Source organism: Leopardus geoffroyi, chromosome B2 (genome assembly GCF_018350155.1).
Source record: "Leopardus geoffroyi isolate Oge1 chromosome B2, O.geoffroyi_Oge1_pat1.0, whole genome shotgun sequence".
In the NCBI taxonomy this organism is placed as follows: Eukaryota; Metazoa; Chordata; class Mammalia; order Carnivora; family Felidae; genus Leopardus; species Leopardus geoffroyi.
Genome location: NC_059332.1, coordinates 54,115,433 through 54,132,122, shown reverse-complemented (window position 1 = coordinate 54,132,122; position 16,690 = coordinate 54,115,433). Strand labels below are relative to the sequence as shown.

The window sequence follows — 16,690 nt, the reverse complement described above, 5'->3', positions numbered from 1 at the left end:
AATAATTTAAATTCCAGAGGTGCCTAACTCAATCACAAAGATATATGCTCATGGGCATTTACTGTCCATTATGTGCCAAGCAGTGACAGAGTTAAGACGCTGTAATGCTAAAATGAATAAGACATTGTCATTTTGTGTACGTTTGCTCACATATTAGAGGGACAGAAGATATATCAACAGATGATAACAATACACAACACGTGCTATTACAGTAGTGTGTGTATGCGCCGCTGTGGAAGCAGAGAGGATGGTGGGACATCTCTCACAGACCCTGGAGATTGAATCAGCTGGGGCTTCTTCAAAGAGATGGATGAGTGAAGGGGTTGAGTGGGATGGCAGCTGGTGAGGGCATTCTGTAGGTAAGTAGTAGCATATATAAATGCATAGTGTCCTGTGGAAATGTATTGTTCTTGAAGGAACAAGAAGTGGTTCAGTGGGGCTGGAGTATGAGGAATTTTTGGGGGTGTGTGTTGAAGGGGAGGGAGGAGAGAAGAGGCTGCATAGGACTGTGTGACCAATTGAAGATAGGTACAGATGGAGATAAAGGCATCGAGGATGACTTCAGCGTTTTTGATTTCGGAGCAGCTGGGTAAATGATGGGGCCATCCTTTGAGCTACAGATACGGAAGGAAGAGTGAGATGGAGAAAGAGAAATTCAGCTTTCTCTATAGTGGGTTTGAAGAGGTTGTGAGATAAAGCACAGTGAAGCCAGGTAGATGCAAGTTCAGGTGTTACTTCTACCCGTTAGTAGTTTGTGTGCACTTGAGCAGGTCACATAACCACTTTATGCTTCATTATCATTTGTAAAATGAGATTGTATCTTATGATGATGAGATGATATTTGGGAAGTGCTTCAACACACTGGCTCACTGAAGTGCTCAATACATGATTAGTTTTACTATTTTGACAGAAGTGTTCATTAGGGAGTTAGAATTTATGGGTCTTATGTTCAGGGGTAAGTTTTGGGAGCAACATGGGGATCCCAGAGTCATTGGTATGAGGGGGGAAGTTGAAACCATTGTAGAAGGTGAGATTGTACAGGGGGCGTGAGAAGAAGCGGGGGTGCTGAGGACTGAGCCCGGGGAATAGCACTAAAGGAAGGGTAGCAGTGGAGCCTCTACTGCAAACTGAGAACAAATGGCCAAGGATGCAGGAGGAAAACCAGGAAGGAGTGACATCAGGAAAGTCAGGGAGGAAGATTGCCAGTGACAGATGCCTCAGACAGATCAGGAGTGGAGAATGGACAGATTGGAAAGCAACCCTTGAGCTCTTCTCTCTGATGTTTTTCTGTCATTAAATTGCAGGCTCCATGAGGTGGTTGTATGACCAACTCCTCGTAGTGGTACTAACAGACATTTGTGAGTGCTTATTGATTAAGTGAGTTTATGGAAGAGGAGGTCATAGATGATTGCTCACAATATCTTTCAGCTCTTCAGGTACCATGTGACCTCCCTCCTTTTGTGCTTACAACTTGCTCTGTTACATTTTACCATCTGATTTCCTTTTTCTCCTGGGAAAATCGAGTCACGAGCAGGAAGCTCCCTCACTTTCTTGTCTGGTCACCACTACTTAGTTTTAGTGGAGTGATTGGGATGGAAGCCACATCACAGCAGGTTGAAGAGTAAAGATAATAGGGCTAAAAAATACAAAAATAAAGTCTATTTAAAAAACATGAAAATTACAAAGGGTTTTTTTTTGTTCAGTTGCTTTACTGGAAGAGAGACAGTGATAAGAAAAGAGGGAATTGAGTTTATAAGTCTTGTTTATTTTTATTTGTTTTAGGATGGAAGAGATGGGCATTGTCAGTGTGGAGCCTGATGTGGGGCTCAAACTCATGAACTGTGAGATCATGACCTGAACCGACATCAGGAGTCAGATGCTTAACTGGCTGAGCCACCCAGGCACCCTGAGATGGGCATTTTTAAACACTGAGAGCCAAGACCCAGATGTGGAGGGGATGACTGATAGAGTGAGAATTCCCCAGGAGACAGGAGGTGGAAGGATTCTGAGCATATGAGAAAAGCAGGTCACGCAAAAGCCAAGTTTGTTGGTAGCAGGGCAGGGCAGTGAGGGAGTTCTTACTCAAGTTGCTATTTTCTCGATAAAGAAGGAGATTAAAAAGTGAACGCTAAACGTAAATAAGGAAGTAGTACGGTAGGGAATTTCACGCAAATGGTAAAGAATATTGAAAGAGAGATTGTGAGGGATAGAAAAACGGGCCAATTAGGACACCGAGAAAAAGTGCCAGGTTTCTTAGCGTGCTTAGCTGAGTTGCAGACCTGGAACCTGTGGTGGCAGCAGTCCACATGGAACTGCAGTTTTCTAGTAGAGCTTTATAGCATAGGGAAGAGTAGGGGAGACGTGCAGCTGACTTGGCCAGGATTGGGGTTTGGCTGGGGGCTTGCAGGACAAGGAGAAGGCTGTGAGGGAGTTGAGGAAGTTGGTTCAAGTGGTGGATCACGTGTTGCAGGCCAGCTAGAGAAAGAGGTGAAGATAGAAGAGGGCTCATAGAATGGATCATAATGAGGCGTATCAAGCAATGTGAAATGTCAATGAAGCCAGATAAGTGGTTTTTACCTAGGGTTGGGGAATGAAAGTGGTAGAAGAACAGGAAGTCACTATCGGAAGTTAAATATCGGAGGCCGACTAGTTCTGGTGTAAGATGATGAGGTCCAGGACATAGCAATAGATGTGTGAATGGATGAAGTGGAGAGAAGAAGGACTGTGAGGATGTGGCACAGCATGGAGCCAGGTACACACGGAGCCAGGTGTCAGATCTTTGGGGGATGCAGGAATCTTTTTTTTTTTTTAATTTAAATTTTAGTTAGTGTACAGTGCAGTGCTGTTTTCAGGAGCAGAATCGAGTGATTCGCTTACATACAGCACCCAGTACTCCTTACAAGTGCCCTCCTTAATGCCCATCACCCATCTAGCGCATCTCCCACCCACAGGGATCATTTTTAAGGAGAAGAAGGTGGTGATATAAGAGTGAGTGGCCTACAGTGTAAAAGTGAGGTCTTCGTACCTATGGGTCACGGTTTGAAAACTATCGTTTTTGCATCACTGGGGGATTAGAATATGCTTGCCCTGCCTGGTGGTATGTGGGACTTGCCGGAGGTGAGAGGGACAGACCAAGTTCAGTAAAATAGTAGAGGCAGTAAAGGTACTGAAGTTTTAGGAGCCTTTGTTTACCCTGGAATAGATATTTCTGGAAAGCTTGAGAGTGGTGGCAAGCTGGGTCAGGAGAGATGAGACAGGGATGAAATACAGGCTCAGGAGGCTCAGTGACAGGAAGAGCTCGAATTTGGGTGGTAGCCAGCAATGACCTGGATGTGAGGCATGAGGGCTTCAAGTTTCCAAAAGGAACTCTGGTGTAAAGGATTTTGTTTGCTTTAGGTGCTAGCTGACAGATTGTTGGTGAGAAACTTTAAGTGGCAAATACTACTAATAAAATTGTGGTGGGAGAAGCTAACATTTGTATGCCAGGCACTGTGCTAAGCATTTGATGTGGATTTACTTTACTGAATCTTTAGAACCACTCAAAAGAGGTAGAAATTCTGTCATAATTTAAGTTTTTTAAATGAGGAAAACGGATTTTAGATGATGTGGATGGCTCTGGGTTGTGGTCCCGTTTACTCTTATAGCTGGAATTTGAACCCAGGCAGCATGAATGGAAACCTTCTCTGGTCTCCATATTGACTTCAGGATCTGAAAGGAGGAAGCTTGATTACTTCCTAGAACCACACCTGACCTTTCACTGAGGGAGGGTTCAGACTGTTGTGCTGAATGCATAGATTTTAAATCAGGGGTCGTCAATGACAACTGCAGTCATAAATTTTAGAGTTTAATTTATTTTTCATTTTGGTTTTGATTGCACAGTATCATGAAAAGTTTGATATACTCAAGAGAGGTAGTAGTTAATGGTAACAGGACATGTTAAAAAATACCTTGAGTTTCCCTATAGGAATAATACTCAGGTAATTGGAAATGGCAGGAAAAGCTGAAAATGAGTCAGTGTGTTAGTAGTCTTTAATTATGTTAAAGTTTGGTTCATAATATTTGAATATACATTTGAAAATCACAGCTTTTTAAATAGTGTATGCATGTGTAATAACCTGAAGTAGTGTGTGGGAGTAACAATCTGAAATTCATCCTTTGGAAATTTATTTAATTAGACTATACTGCTTTCTCCTGGTTGATATTTAGACCATTTTTCGACCTCAGAACTCCCCCTTTAATATCCTTCCTGGGATAAAATGCTGAGCAGCACTTGAACCTATTAAACTTACCTTGTAGTTGAAATTTACTGACTTCCCTTGTGAATAGATAATTCAGTGACTGGACTGGCATGGAACGTTCTTGACCAGCAGAAAATAGTCCCCCGCCTTTCCAACTCTCTCCCTTTTCTTTATTTAGTTGTGATTACCACCCACGGAGCTCCCTTGTGGTAAGGGTTCCCAGAAGCAGTTGATTTTATAATTTGTAAAGACTAAGAGAAGCCTCTTGTGAGATTTTGCCGGGAGGCATAACTTTCTTGTTTATAGTTTCCTAGATTTGTTTCTCTGAACCCTTGTTTTTGTAAATGTTGATTTGCTTGAGGCAACAAATTTAAAAACTTTTTACTTCTCAGGGCACCTGGGTGGCTCAACTGGTTGAGTGTCCAACTCCTGATTTCAGCTCAGGTCATGATCTCATGGTTTGTGAGTTCGAGGCCTGCGTTGGGCTCTGTGCTGACAGTGGGTAGCCTGGTTGGGATGCTCTCTCTCCCTCTCTGCCCCTTCCCCACTTGTCACTCATGCTCTCTCTCTCTCTCTCAAAATGAATAAACATTAAAAAAAAAAAACTTTTTACTTCTCTTTACAGTAGGAGAATTGGGAGAATAATAAAGCCAAATTTTTGCTTCTCCCTTTGTAAAAAAGAATAATAATAACCATAACAGTAAAGTTGCTGACATTACACTGTGTTCGTGTTGAATTCTCATGACATAGCGTAATAACTATTACCATCATTATTTTACAAGTCAGAGGATGGTTTTGAAACAGTTGAGTAACTTGAACATAAATGGTGGAGATGGAATTTAAACTCCTGGGATGTACTAGAAGGGCTCTCTAGCATAATTTCAGATCAGGGTATCAGTTGGAAGTTGGGGGTGGAATAACATTGGTGATTTTTCTGCTCTTTATTTCCCCACATTAAAAAAAAAAGGAATTTGTCCTGTATATACTATATAATGTGTTCATGCATGCACATAGTTCTTTTAATGCTGTGGAGATTAGCACAGGTTCTTAGAAAAGATGATTAAATTGAGACCATGAGCTCATATTTATTTCTTTTTTTGTTATAAAAATAATTAATTAATTTAGATCGAGCAAGGGAGGGGCAGAGGAAGAGGGGGAGAGAGAGAGTCCCAAGAAGGCTCCACACTGTCAGCACAGAGCTTGACAGGGGCTCAAACTCATGAATCGTGAGATCATGACCTGAGCCAAACTCAAGAGTTGAACGCTTAACCAACTGAGCCACCCAGGCACACCCTGAGCTCATCTTTCAAATCATTTCTCAAGGAGCATGTCTCATACTGTGGCTGAGAGCAAGCTCTGCAGGGCATGGAGATCTATGCAGAATATTGGAGAAAGAGTGTGTGTGGCTCCCGCCATCATGTCCAGGTGGTGGTGTTAGAGGCTGCCAGGCCTGGCGTGGGCTTTTGCTGCTGCAGCCTGCACCAGGTTCCTGGTTGGCCTGGCCTCCGGCTCTTGTGGCAGCTGGGAGGAATAAAGGGCTTCCTGTCTGAGCCTAGCACTGCTGCATGTCAAAGGCTTTCTTCAGTCTGGGACTGTAAAATTTTCTACTTTCAGTTCTTTGACTCTGGCTCTTCTGACCTCTGACTTCTGTGTTGTATTTACAGTCTCTGGGCAAGACTAGATTGACGAGAGTCTTAAACATGATCTGCTTCTCCCTCCTACCTCCTCATTTTATAGATGAGGAAGTTGACTCACAGACATGAAATGTATTATTCAAAGCTGTGGGAGTAGTGGCCAGAACTAGAAGCCAACCTCATGACTTGAGTGATTTTTTTCCTGTTACAAAATGACTTGTGCCTCCCTATATATTGCTTCCAATTCTTTATTTACTCTTCCTGATCCTGGCTTCCCGCCTGTCTTTCTTGATCCCTTGGCTTTCATCCTGCACTGATGGAGGGAACAGTTGTTTCTTGGTGTTAATCCCAGCTTTGGAATCACTGCGTGACCCCTGGTAAAGTCACTTTGTGCCTTAATGTCATTATCAGCAGATTAAGTAGGACCCTTGTTAGAGAGGTTCTTAAGAAAATGTCAATCATGTGAACTGGTGACCTGTTTTATTTAGTGAAAGAGACTTTTAGAAAATTAAATAAAAATGAACAAAGTATAGGGAAAAAAATCAGTTAATAAAGGTATCCTGTTGAGTAAACCGAGAAACGACTCATGAGAAAATTAAAGAGACTTTAGGTCAAATTGTTATGTAATGTAGTTAATTGGGGAAGGTACTAGTTTCCTTCTTTGTTCTTTACACAGAATACCTGTCAGATCAAATCCTGCTCTGCAGGTGGTAATATAGAATAGTTTGTAGGTTTTACTTTGGATCCATTTGAACTTGGCAAAACCTTTGGTTGGATTATTTTACAGATCTGATTAGTAAAGAGGAATGTAGAATTCTCAGTGCTGTGACATTTTGGCATAATAAAAAAAAATTAGGTGCTTAGGTTAAATCCTCCTTTTCTATCTATGAACCTCTTTGAAACTCAGTTTTCCTGTATGTAAAATGGGAAAAATACATTTAGCTTTCCAGTGAGAGTTATGAGGACTAAGTAAAATAACACTAATGAAGTGCTTGGTACATAGTAGTTTCTCAGTCTAAGCTGGCTTTCTTCCTGATATTTTAACACTTTCTGTTGTGTTTAGATATCTGATATCCATGTTACTGGAGAGTCAGAGGATATGTCTGCGAAGGAGAGATTGCTACTGTGGACACAGCAGGCAACAGAGGGTTATGCTGGAATACGGTGTGAAAATTTCACTACCTGCTGGAGAGATGGAAAACTATTTAATGCCATCATTCATAAATACAGGTATGGAAATTTGTGGGGTCTGTTTTCTTAGACAAATATGAGAAGTGTTTCTTCCATTTCCAGATTTTAAAATAACCTTTTATTATTATAGAAGCAATACATGTGCATGGCAGAAAGTTAGAAAATACAGACCAAGTACAAGTAGAAACATCAGATTCTTACCACTGCGAGATCATCGCTCTAAGCTTGGTGCATACACACAGACCACAGAGCTATATCATATCTTTGGATTTTGCTAGTAACTTGGAAGGCAGTAAGCTCTGATATATAGAGTCTTCAAGTGGATGAGCATGATTGTACAAATGGAGAACTGGTGAGTTGTAGGGTAAGGGTTTAGTTCAGACTTAGAGCTCACACATGTCCAAATTACAGTCTCCTACACTGGTTACTCTGATGAGTAGCTGGGTTCAAAAGAGGACAACTTTGGGGTCGTAAACAGTTTTCTGGATGAGAATTATTAACAACTGAATCCCAGTTAACACTGACATAGCACTTACTATAAAGTGCCAGACACCATCCTAAGCAGTTTTTACATATATTGATTTATTCTTACAGCATCCCTATATCATCGTTCCCAGTTACCATACAAAAACTGAGGCACTGAGTAAATACTTGCTTGCAGTCACACAGAGCAAGTGGCAGCTTTGAGATTCAGACCTGGGGCCTCTGGCTTTTGACTCTATGCTTTTAATGTCTTCTAAGGAGCTAGAGCCCCAGAAAATATTTATTGAAAAAAATACGTGTGTTGATCTCAGTAACTTTTCTTAGTTTTGAAAAAATTATATCATATTGTTGAAGAATGTCTTCCTAAGTAGAGTAAGCTTAAGCTATAGCTCATTGGACTAACAAATTTATTTGATAAAAATAATAATTATATAGAATAGTTAATATTTTGATAACTTTCTACATGTGGGGCATTCTGTTCATTGTTTTCCATATGTTGTCCCATTCAAATCTCCTAACAGTCCCACAAAACAGGAACTGTTATTATCCCACTTTTGCAGAGGAGGAACCTTGGGTTTGCCAAGGTCTCGCTGCTAATACATCATAGAGCTGAGATTTTAATCTCGGTTTGCTTGATTTAAAATCCCATTCTCCCCATCTGTCTCCCTTCTCTTTCTTTTTTCTTTTCACTCCCCCGAGGACCTTACTCTCTTTCCCTCTTTTTTTTACAAAGGGGAGAGATCTTTTTCTCGTTCCCTCTTTTTTATTTTGGGAATTTTAACATCAATCAAACTGTAATGAATCTCCCATGCATCCGCACCCAGAGCCCCTTTATAACACTGTAATAGTCTGCTTCTTTATGGAACGACATTTCAGTAGAGGTAGGTATAGTTTGCCTGATTAATAAGAAAAATCAGAATCAACTCGCCTACACTTGTTGAAAATAAAGTACCAGATCTCCTTAAGTAACACAGTGCCAAGAGGGTTTAGTCGGTACAGACACTGCTGTCATCATACTGCACTTCTATGTGACTTAAAACATGAGGCCATCAGAAGGCTGCATAATTGGATATATTTTATACCTGGGATGGTAAGATCTTGGCCTTTAAATAAAAATATTTGGATTGTTATACCTGAAGGATTTACGTCATGATGTACCTTTGAGTGTGTGCTCTTTTCTCTTTGAAGTGTTTTAAGTAGAAGCAAAGCATTTAGAAGCCAGCTATTATTCTAAAATAATTGACTTTTAAAAACAATGGTCTCCAGACATTGTCTCTTCAATACTTGTGAAAGAGTATAAGTACAAATTAGTATATACGTGCTGTGTGTTTTTCTCCTACATATGTGTCAGAAATGCTGAAATTTCCTGGGGAAGTTTAATATTATAGAGCTCATATTGCTTTAGGAGAGAATTTGGATCTTTTGAATATTATTTGCTTTGAACTTTTAATTTGACAGAGTGATCGTTTTAGAAAATTGTTTAGCTTTACTGGAGCACCTGGCTGGCTTACTCACTGGAGCATGTGACTCTTGATCTTGGGGTTGTGAGTTCAAGCCCCACGTTGGGTGTAAAGATTACTTAAAATCTTTTTTTTTTTTTTTTTTTTTTAAAGAGAAGAGGGGCATCTGGGTGGCTCATTTGGTTAAGCATCTGACTTCTGACTTTGGCTCAGGTCATGATCTCATGGTTCTTGGGATCGAGCCCCATGTCGGGCTCCACACTGGCGGTTTGGAGCCTGCTTGGGATTCTCTCTCCCTCTCTCTCTCTGCCCCTCCCCTGCTCTCACATGTGCATACGTGCGTGTGCGTGCTCTCTCTGTCTCTCTCTCTCAAAATAAATAAACTTAAAAGAAAAAGAATTGTTTAGTTTTTTTTTTTAATTTTTTTTTTCAACGTTTGTTTATTTTTGGGACAGAGAGAGACAGAGCATGAACGGGGGAGGGGCAGAGAGAGAGGGAGACACAGAATCGGAAACAGGCTCCAGGCTCTGAGCCATCAGCCCAGAGCCTGACGCGGGGCTCGAACTCCCGGACCGCGAGATCGTGACCTGGCTGAAGTCGGACGCTTAACCGACTGCACCACCCAGGCGCCCCAAGAATTGTTTAGTTTTAACTTTGAACTTTGATGTCCTAGTTGGCTTTGTTTTCCCTTATTAGAATTCATGGTAGAAATACCGAGTATCAGGTTTAAGTGCTCACAAGATTTCTTTGTTGCTTATGTTCATCATCATGTGCCTCATAAAATACTACTGTGGCCTTTTTCACTGGAAGAAAGTGTTCATGTGTAGAACTGTTTTTAGCTAAAAAGTACTCGGGCTTTTCTTTTTACTTAAAAAATGATCGAGTACTTTTCTTCTAGCATGTGTAAGAAATGGATGAGGTGGAACTACACATAGTTTTCACTGTTGAATGCTTTAAAATACTCTAAAGGGGAAAGAGAAAGTTATAAACAATTGAAATATCACCGTAAGAAGATTTTTGGATATTGGACAGCAATAATCACATTTAGAGAGTAGTGTCTAATTTATAGTTGTTTTTACTTGATAATTATTCCCCTAAATTTTGTGATGTATTTGGACTTGCTGTGGAAACATATCCGTTTAATTGGGTTTGGGGGTCTATTTCTAGATTAAAAGTTGTTTTTTATATATGAGTTTCATTTGACTTATGTAATAAAAATGATCTGAGGTGGTACATGGATTTGGTTTCTACTTAAATACCAAGCCTAACTGTATGGAATACTCGGTTGAGAAGGATCTTGACAGGGAGTGAGGGCTTAGCAGGAAAGAACCTTGAGATTCCTGGAGTGGATGGGCGGAGGATTGTGGTGCCACTCATGAAGCAAGTTTACACGCCCCAGAGAGAATATGAAATATTTCTCTGGGGATTGCAAGGAAAGTGGATACTCTTTGTCATTTCAACTATTTTTTTAAAGGTTTTATTTATTTATTTTGAGAGAGAGAGAGAGAGAGAGAGAGCACTAGCATGAGTGGGTGAAGGACAGAGAGACAGAGAGAGAGAGATGATCTCAAGTGGGCTCCACATACAGGCCTCAATCTCTTGAACCATGAGATCTTGACCTGAGCCGAAATCAAAGAGTTGGACGCTTAACCTACTGCGTCACCCAGGTGCTTCCTATGCCCCGTATTTGTCATTTAAAAATAAACAAGTATTAATTGTAGTAAATGATCTGGTCAGATTTTTGTGTACACATCTCCTGAAGATTTAGAAATATTGATCTGAAATGGGGACAGAATAATAGCACCCTTCAGATTTTGTATTGCTGTCAATACTGTCAAAACTTAAGTACATTAATTTGGATTGCCTAGCATAATTTTATTAGTGTTCCCACATAGAATATGACTTATGAAGTGGAGAGAATGTTTGTTAACCCCAGTAAGCAGTACTCGACTAACATGAAATAAAAAAGAAATTTTTATAGTAAGAGTAACTTAGAGACATTACACAATAAAAACCATCCCTGAAGTTAAAAAGAAAGTAACTGTTGCATAGAAGGCACCCAAGAAATATGTGTGGACTGTTGACCATGTATCAATTTCTGTGTTAGCTGTTTTTATATATGGTAGCTTTTAAAATGATCACAGTCCAGGGGCGCCTGGGTGGCGCAGTCGGTTAAGCGGCCGACTTCAGCCAGGTCACGATCTCGCGGTCCGGGAGTTCGAGCCCCGCGTCAGGCTCTGGGCTGATGGCTCAGAGCCTGGAGCCTATTTCCGATTCTGTGTCTCCCTCTCTCTTTGCCCCTCCCCCGTTCATGCTCTGTCTCTCTCTGTCCCAAAAATAAATAAACGTTGAAAAAAAATTTTTAAAAAAATAAATAAAAAAAAAAAAATAAAATGATCACAGTCCTGTGAAATAGATGACACTATTTCCATTTTTATCTGTGTATTAAATGATCACATTATTAAATTACTGAAGAAACTGGGGCTCAAAAGGGAAACTAATGTACTCGACATACCTTTTAAATGATGGAGGTGACAGCTCAGGAGTCTCAAGTCCTCATATGCTTCTGTGTAACTACTTACCATAATACCCTGCAGGTAAACTAGATGTCCAGAAACGGAACTGTTGACCTGAGCAACTGTGCTAGGGCAGTGTTGAAAACTCATGATATTCAGCAAAGATACATGAGAATTCTCGATGAATTTAAGAAATGTCTACATGAATAGTATATATATAAATGCCAACTAAGATCTTTGTCCCTCGTAAGAAATTAGTGAGGGACATCAGTCACATAACTTAGAATTAGCCGTCAGTGAAAATGGCATTAGCAGCAACTCATAATGTGAGGAAAATTGTAGATAATAAGAGAACATTAAAACACTCAGCATAAGTGAGAGCAAAACCACAAATGAACTGTTCTGCAGTTTTGGGTATGTCATATTATCCCCAAGAAGGTGAAGAGCCTGGATTATGCAATGGGTAATAAGAATGATAAAGTACTATGATATAGTGGAAGAGATTACAAAGGATAGCTCTTATAGGTTCTACTTAAATAGGTCATTGATTCAGATGGTAACCATGATTATTGCTTATCGTTGTGAGCATGGTGTAATATATAGAATTATGGGATCACTATGTTGTATGCCTGAAACTAATACAACATTGTATGTCAACTATCCATCAATTAAAAATAAAATAAATAAATTTTTAGGAAATTCTGTTCCTGATTCCTTCTAGGAAATTCTGTTCTATTTTAGGAAATTCTGTTCCCGATTCCTTCTAGGAACGTCTGTTTGTTGTGTTCAGTTTTCAGTGGAAAGAATTCAAATAATAAAACTACCACATATCTGTACTAGTTTGTACTTGTTTTGTTTGTATAGTTTAAATTTTCTTGAAAGCGTATTAAAATCTTTTCACTGAAAACCACAGCTGGTAAGAGATCTTAGGTAAATAAGCCTCACTCTTGCCCCTAACCTTGGTTTTCATTCAAAAGAATAACAAGGTAGACTGGATGTGATGGACTTAGATCAAAAGGATGTCACAAAAGCCTCTGATGAGTAAGTAGCTTATGAGCAAGAGAAGTAGAGTTAACTGAGAATCAACAGCCTCTGGGATTCTAAACTGCAGTAGATTAATCATTCTCCTAGAGTTTGGATACAAAGGACTAAAATTCCCATTAGTAACACATGTTCTCCATAGTAGGTGTTACAGTCAGACCGTTCAGCTGATTTTTCTGTGCTCTCATTTAAGAGCGTGCTCAGTTATCACAGTAAAACTGATTTTGTTTTTCTTTTTGAGAGAAATAAAGCTCTGGTTTCTAGCTTGACATTCAGCCCCTGACTTGTCCTACTTTATCAGTCACTGCATGCAGATAACTGCCCCAGAACATTGATGAAAGCCAAGTTCCCAAACAGCAGCACTCACTGTGAAAACATGTCTGCCTGAGCAGGCATGAACATGAATGTGCGCCCACAGGCCACAAAGAACAGGGCAACATGTGCGGTAGAGCCAGGTGAAAACCTAAGGTGGTAGGATGGAAAGGTACGAATATGTCACGACTCACATGGTAGAGGGGTGGTGTGTTTGGCAGAGAGATTATTTCTGCTTAATAGTTTCTGTTTGTCCTAGTCTTGTTTTTAGTTTATGCCATTCACTGGTTTGAATTTCCTTTTGAGGCCCTTGACATTCTTTTCACAAGCATGTTTTACATACATTACGTAACCAAGGAGGACTCCACTTTCTTAGGATAGATTGTGTTCAGGAGCACGCCATTTAAATATTTTCTAATCAGGCAGCCAGAAGCTTTTCACTTGTCTGAGTGTGTAGTTGGATAGCAATTATTTTGTTCATTGTTTGCATTTTGAATTAGAACTTAATGGGACCATCATATTTCATTACATTAAATGTTTAAAGATGCTGTAATTGGGAAGATTAGACTGTAAGGCTGTGGTCAGAATCATCATGTTTAATAGTCTGACCTGGAGGCCTGTGATTAAGCCGCATGCTTGGATTCAGTCACACCTTACAAGCTGAACTGGATTGGACTGGTTTAATACTGGGAGGAGGCCCTTTAGGGTTTGAAATGTTCCCATAGGAAGTTGGATTAGTGTTGATGAGGGGATTTTTTTCCCTTCAGAACCAGGTCTGCCCTTAGGCTGCAGAACCCAGAAGTCTGAGGGTGTGTGTATGTGTGTGCGCATACACACAGGTATGGTCTCTGGTGTGTGTGTGTGGCCATGGGCTAGGCAAAGACACAGAGCCCCGAAGGTTATAATTTTTGGAAAAGTCACAAGTATTTCAGTTTTTGAGGCAAAATCAAATTGCTTATTTGCCTTACCAGATAAACTCAACACAGTTGAATTCTGAGAGCTCACCGTGAAAGCCTGGTAAATTTTATAGTAGGTTCTCCTGTAGGTATTTCTTGCCACAACCCTACTTTAACTTGCATCTGTGACTTTTATATAAAAAAAAAATAGCAACTAACAAAATGTAATACATTAACATAGTAAAATACTCAAATAGAATAAAGGCGAATGCATTGAAATGTGATCTCTTTCCCCAGATACCCAGTCCCCTTCCCTAGAGACAACTGTTCAGTTTCTTTCATAGTCTTCCAGAAATGTTCTGTGCATATACAAACACCTGTTTTGGGGCAGGGTGGGGGGAGGGTCAGCTTGTTGAGGTATAATTTACATAAGCACCGAATCTTGAACATTATTATAATCTTTTCTAAAACACAGTTGAGAGAATGGCATATATGTTATTTCACATTTTTCTTTCTCCTTAATTTATTTTGGATGTCTTTCCATATCAGCAGAAATGGGTTTACCTTATTCTTTTAAAATGCTACAGAGTGTTCTGATGTATGGATGTAACATTATTTAATAGTATTGTATTGATGGACTTTACATTTTTTTGCTATTAAAAAGTGTTGTATTGGACTTTGTATGTGTGTTTTGCAGATGTGTGAGTGTGTTGGTTTGACAAGTTCCTAGAAGTAGAATTTCTAGGTCGAGGGGTAATGCATTTAAAGTTTTAAGACCTATATCTGAATTGTCTGCTAGAAGAGTTGCACTGAAATACCCTTCTGTACTGTTTCCCCTCCATGATGCCTTTAATTAAGAAACATTCCATTATTTGTTAATGACATCCTAGCAGATATTAAACCCCATTCATTTTTTTCTATTCTTCTTTTAAGTTTGTTTATTCATTTTGAGAGAGAACGCGAGCATGCAAGTGTGCACAGGTGGGTGTGGGACAGAGAGAGAGGGAGAGAGAATCCCAGCAGTGCCTGACACAAGACTCGAACTCATGAACCATGAATGAGATCATGACCTGAGCTGAAATCAAGAGTCAGACACTCTACTGACTGAGCCAGCCAGGTGCCCTCTCTTCTTTTTTAATTTACCCTTTTATTCATACAATTTTTTTTCAGCTTTTAAGGTATGTGCCAGAGCTGAAATTGCAGGCTTGTGTTTCCCTCTGGTGTGCAAGCTATTAGTCTAAACATGTATGTGTTGAGAGTTTAGGGGAAAATGACCAAGTAAGTTGGCAAATTTGAGAGTGATGTGATCATTTAAGACGTTAGAATGCCAGCAGTGGGGGTGGTCTTGAGGTAACATACAAGAGAATGTGGGCCACAATGCCAGAGGTTTGGGAAGTATGTAATAAACATCAGATTCCTTCCCTTCCTGCTGCCCACCCACTAATAACAGGGCACGTGACCGTAAAGCACAAGAGAAGCTGGGCTTTGCTGAAATACTCCCCTTACTTTGAAACTTGACATATGCTTCCTTCGTCCTGGCTCCCTTTGGCATTTTTTTACCTTTCTCTAACACTAAGATTTCTCTTATGTTGCAAGAGTAGCTGACATATCTTCTATCCATCTATTTTTCTTTGATAGGTCCATCTGTTTTGTTGCAATATGTCTTTATTTTGACTCATTTTCAGATTCCTGTTCCTATGTTATTTTGTGATATGAAGTGGTTTAATAGTTTCTATCAGACTAAAAAGTAAGTTTATCCCTCTTTTGGAGGCATATTTATCCCCTAGAGAGTAAGATTTACTTAAGTTCACTAAAATATGGGTATTGAAAGAATTAGGTCTCTATCAAAATCAATGCTATTCTCTGTGTTTGTTAAAGTGTATGAGGCTGTTATGGGGTTAATTGTTCTTTGTGAATTGAGACTTGTAACTCCTTAGGTATCTTTTAATTTCCATTGGTAGGTTCCAGTCTTGAAGTACTAACAAAACTCGCTGTAAATCATAGCATTTTTCATACTTTGCTTTCTGTCTTGTTGGCAGAGAGTTACTTTATAGAAAAAAATAGGAAGAAAATTTGAAATAAATTGAGGCATCTAGTTCTGAGAAAGGGAAAATTACCTTCATGGCTTTGTTTCCTTCTACAATACGTGCCCAAATAGGAGCATAAAGGAATATATACACCCATTTACAAAAATATGGGTGGGTCTCTTGCGTGTTCATCTTTATTTGCTGTCCCTTTTTTTTTTTTTTTTCCGCTGAGGGGAGGGGGCTGAGGGGAGATACTTTTTGTACCAATAAGAACAGTAAAAACATGCTAAGCCTGAACATGATTTAATCCAAACAGTCATCTATGGGAATTTGTTATGGTAACTACTGAACTGCCATAGGATAAGTGAGGCATATTGAATACATATTGTTACTGTGTGATCTATCAGAGAACAAATGTTGAGTAACATATGTGGCTTCATGCATCTGTGTGTGAGTAGGTGCGTCGTGTTCTGGAGTACAGACGTTTTGAGACTGATTTCTAGGTAAATGGAGGTTTTGGGTTTTTTTTTTTTTTATTTCCACATAATTTCCTTTCAATTCCTTGCATGCTGCTGAGTACATACTAGTTTTCCAGCAAAGCCTGAGCCTGTGCGCGCCCAGCTACCTGCTTTGTCTGTGCATGTACTCAAGCAGTGAAGCGTACCAGGAAAAGTCATATGCAGATGATCAGTTTCACTGTGACTTCATGCTTACCAGCTTCAACTGGTTCTGATCAGCAGTCTTTTCCTATCTGTGTTAATTCACACCTTCTCTCACTCATACTGCCTTTTCTCCCCTTACTATCAGCTGATGATCTGCACTCCTGCTCTCAGAGAATACTGACACCAGCAAGTGAAATGTCTTTCTCTTTGCTACCAAAGATACAGACCTG

At 39.8% G+C, this 16,690-nt stretch overlaps 1 protein-coding gene across 28 annotated transcripts in view; it reads left to right on the top strand.

Annotated features, from left to right (window-relative positions):
• The window catches only part of DST (dystonin), a 495,699-nt gene that overhangs the window by 288,831 nt on the left and 190,178 nt on the right, over window positions 1–16,690 (top strand). For all 28 annotated transcript variants that reach the window (XM_045498616.1, XM_045498614.1, XM_045498603.1 and 25 more), the window contains one exon: window positions 6,936–7,102. In XM_045498616.1, coding sequence (XP_045354572.1) covers window positions 6,936–7,102 — 167 coding nt within the window. The remainder of the gene's footprint in view (window positions 1–6,935; window positions 7,103–16,690) is intronic.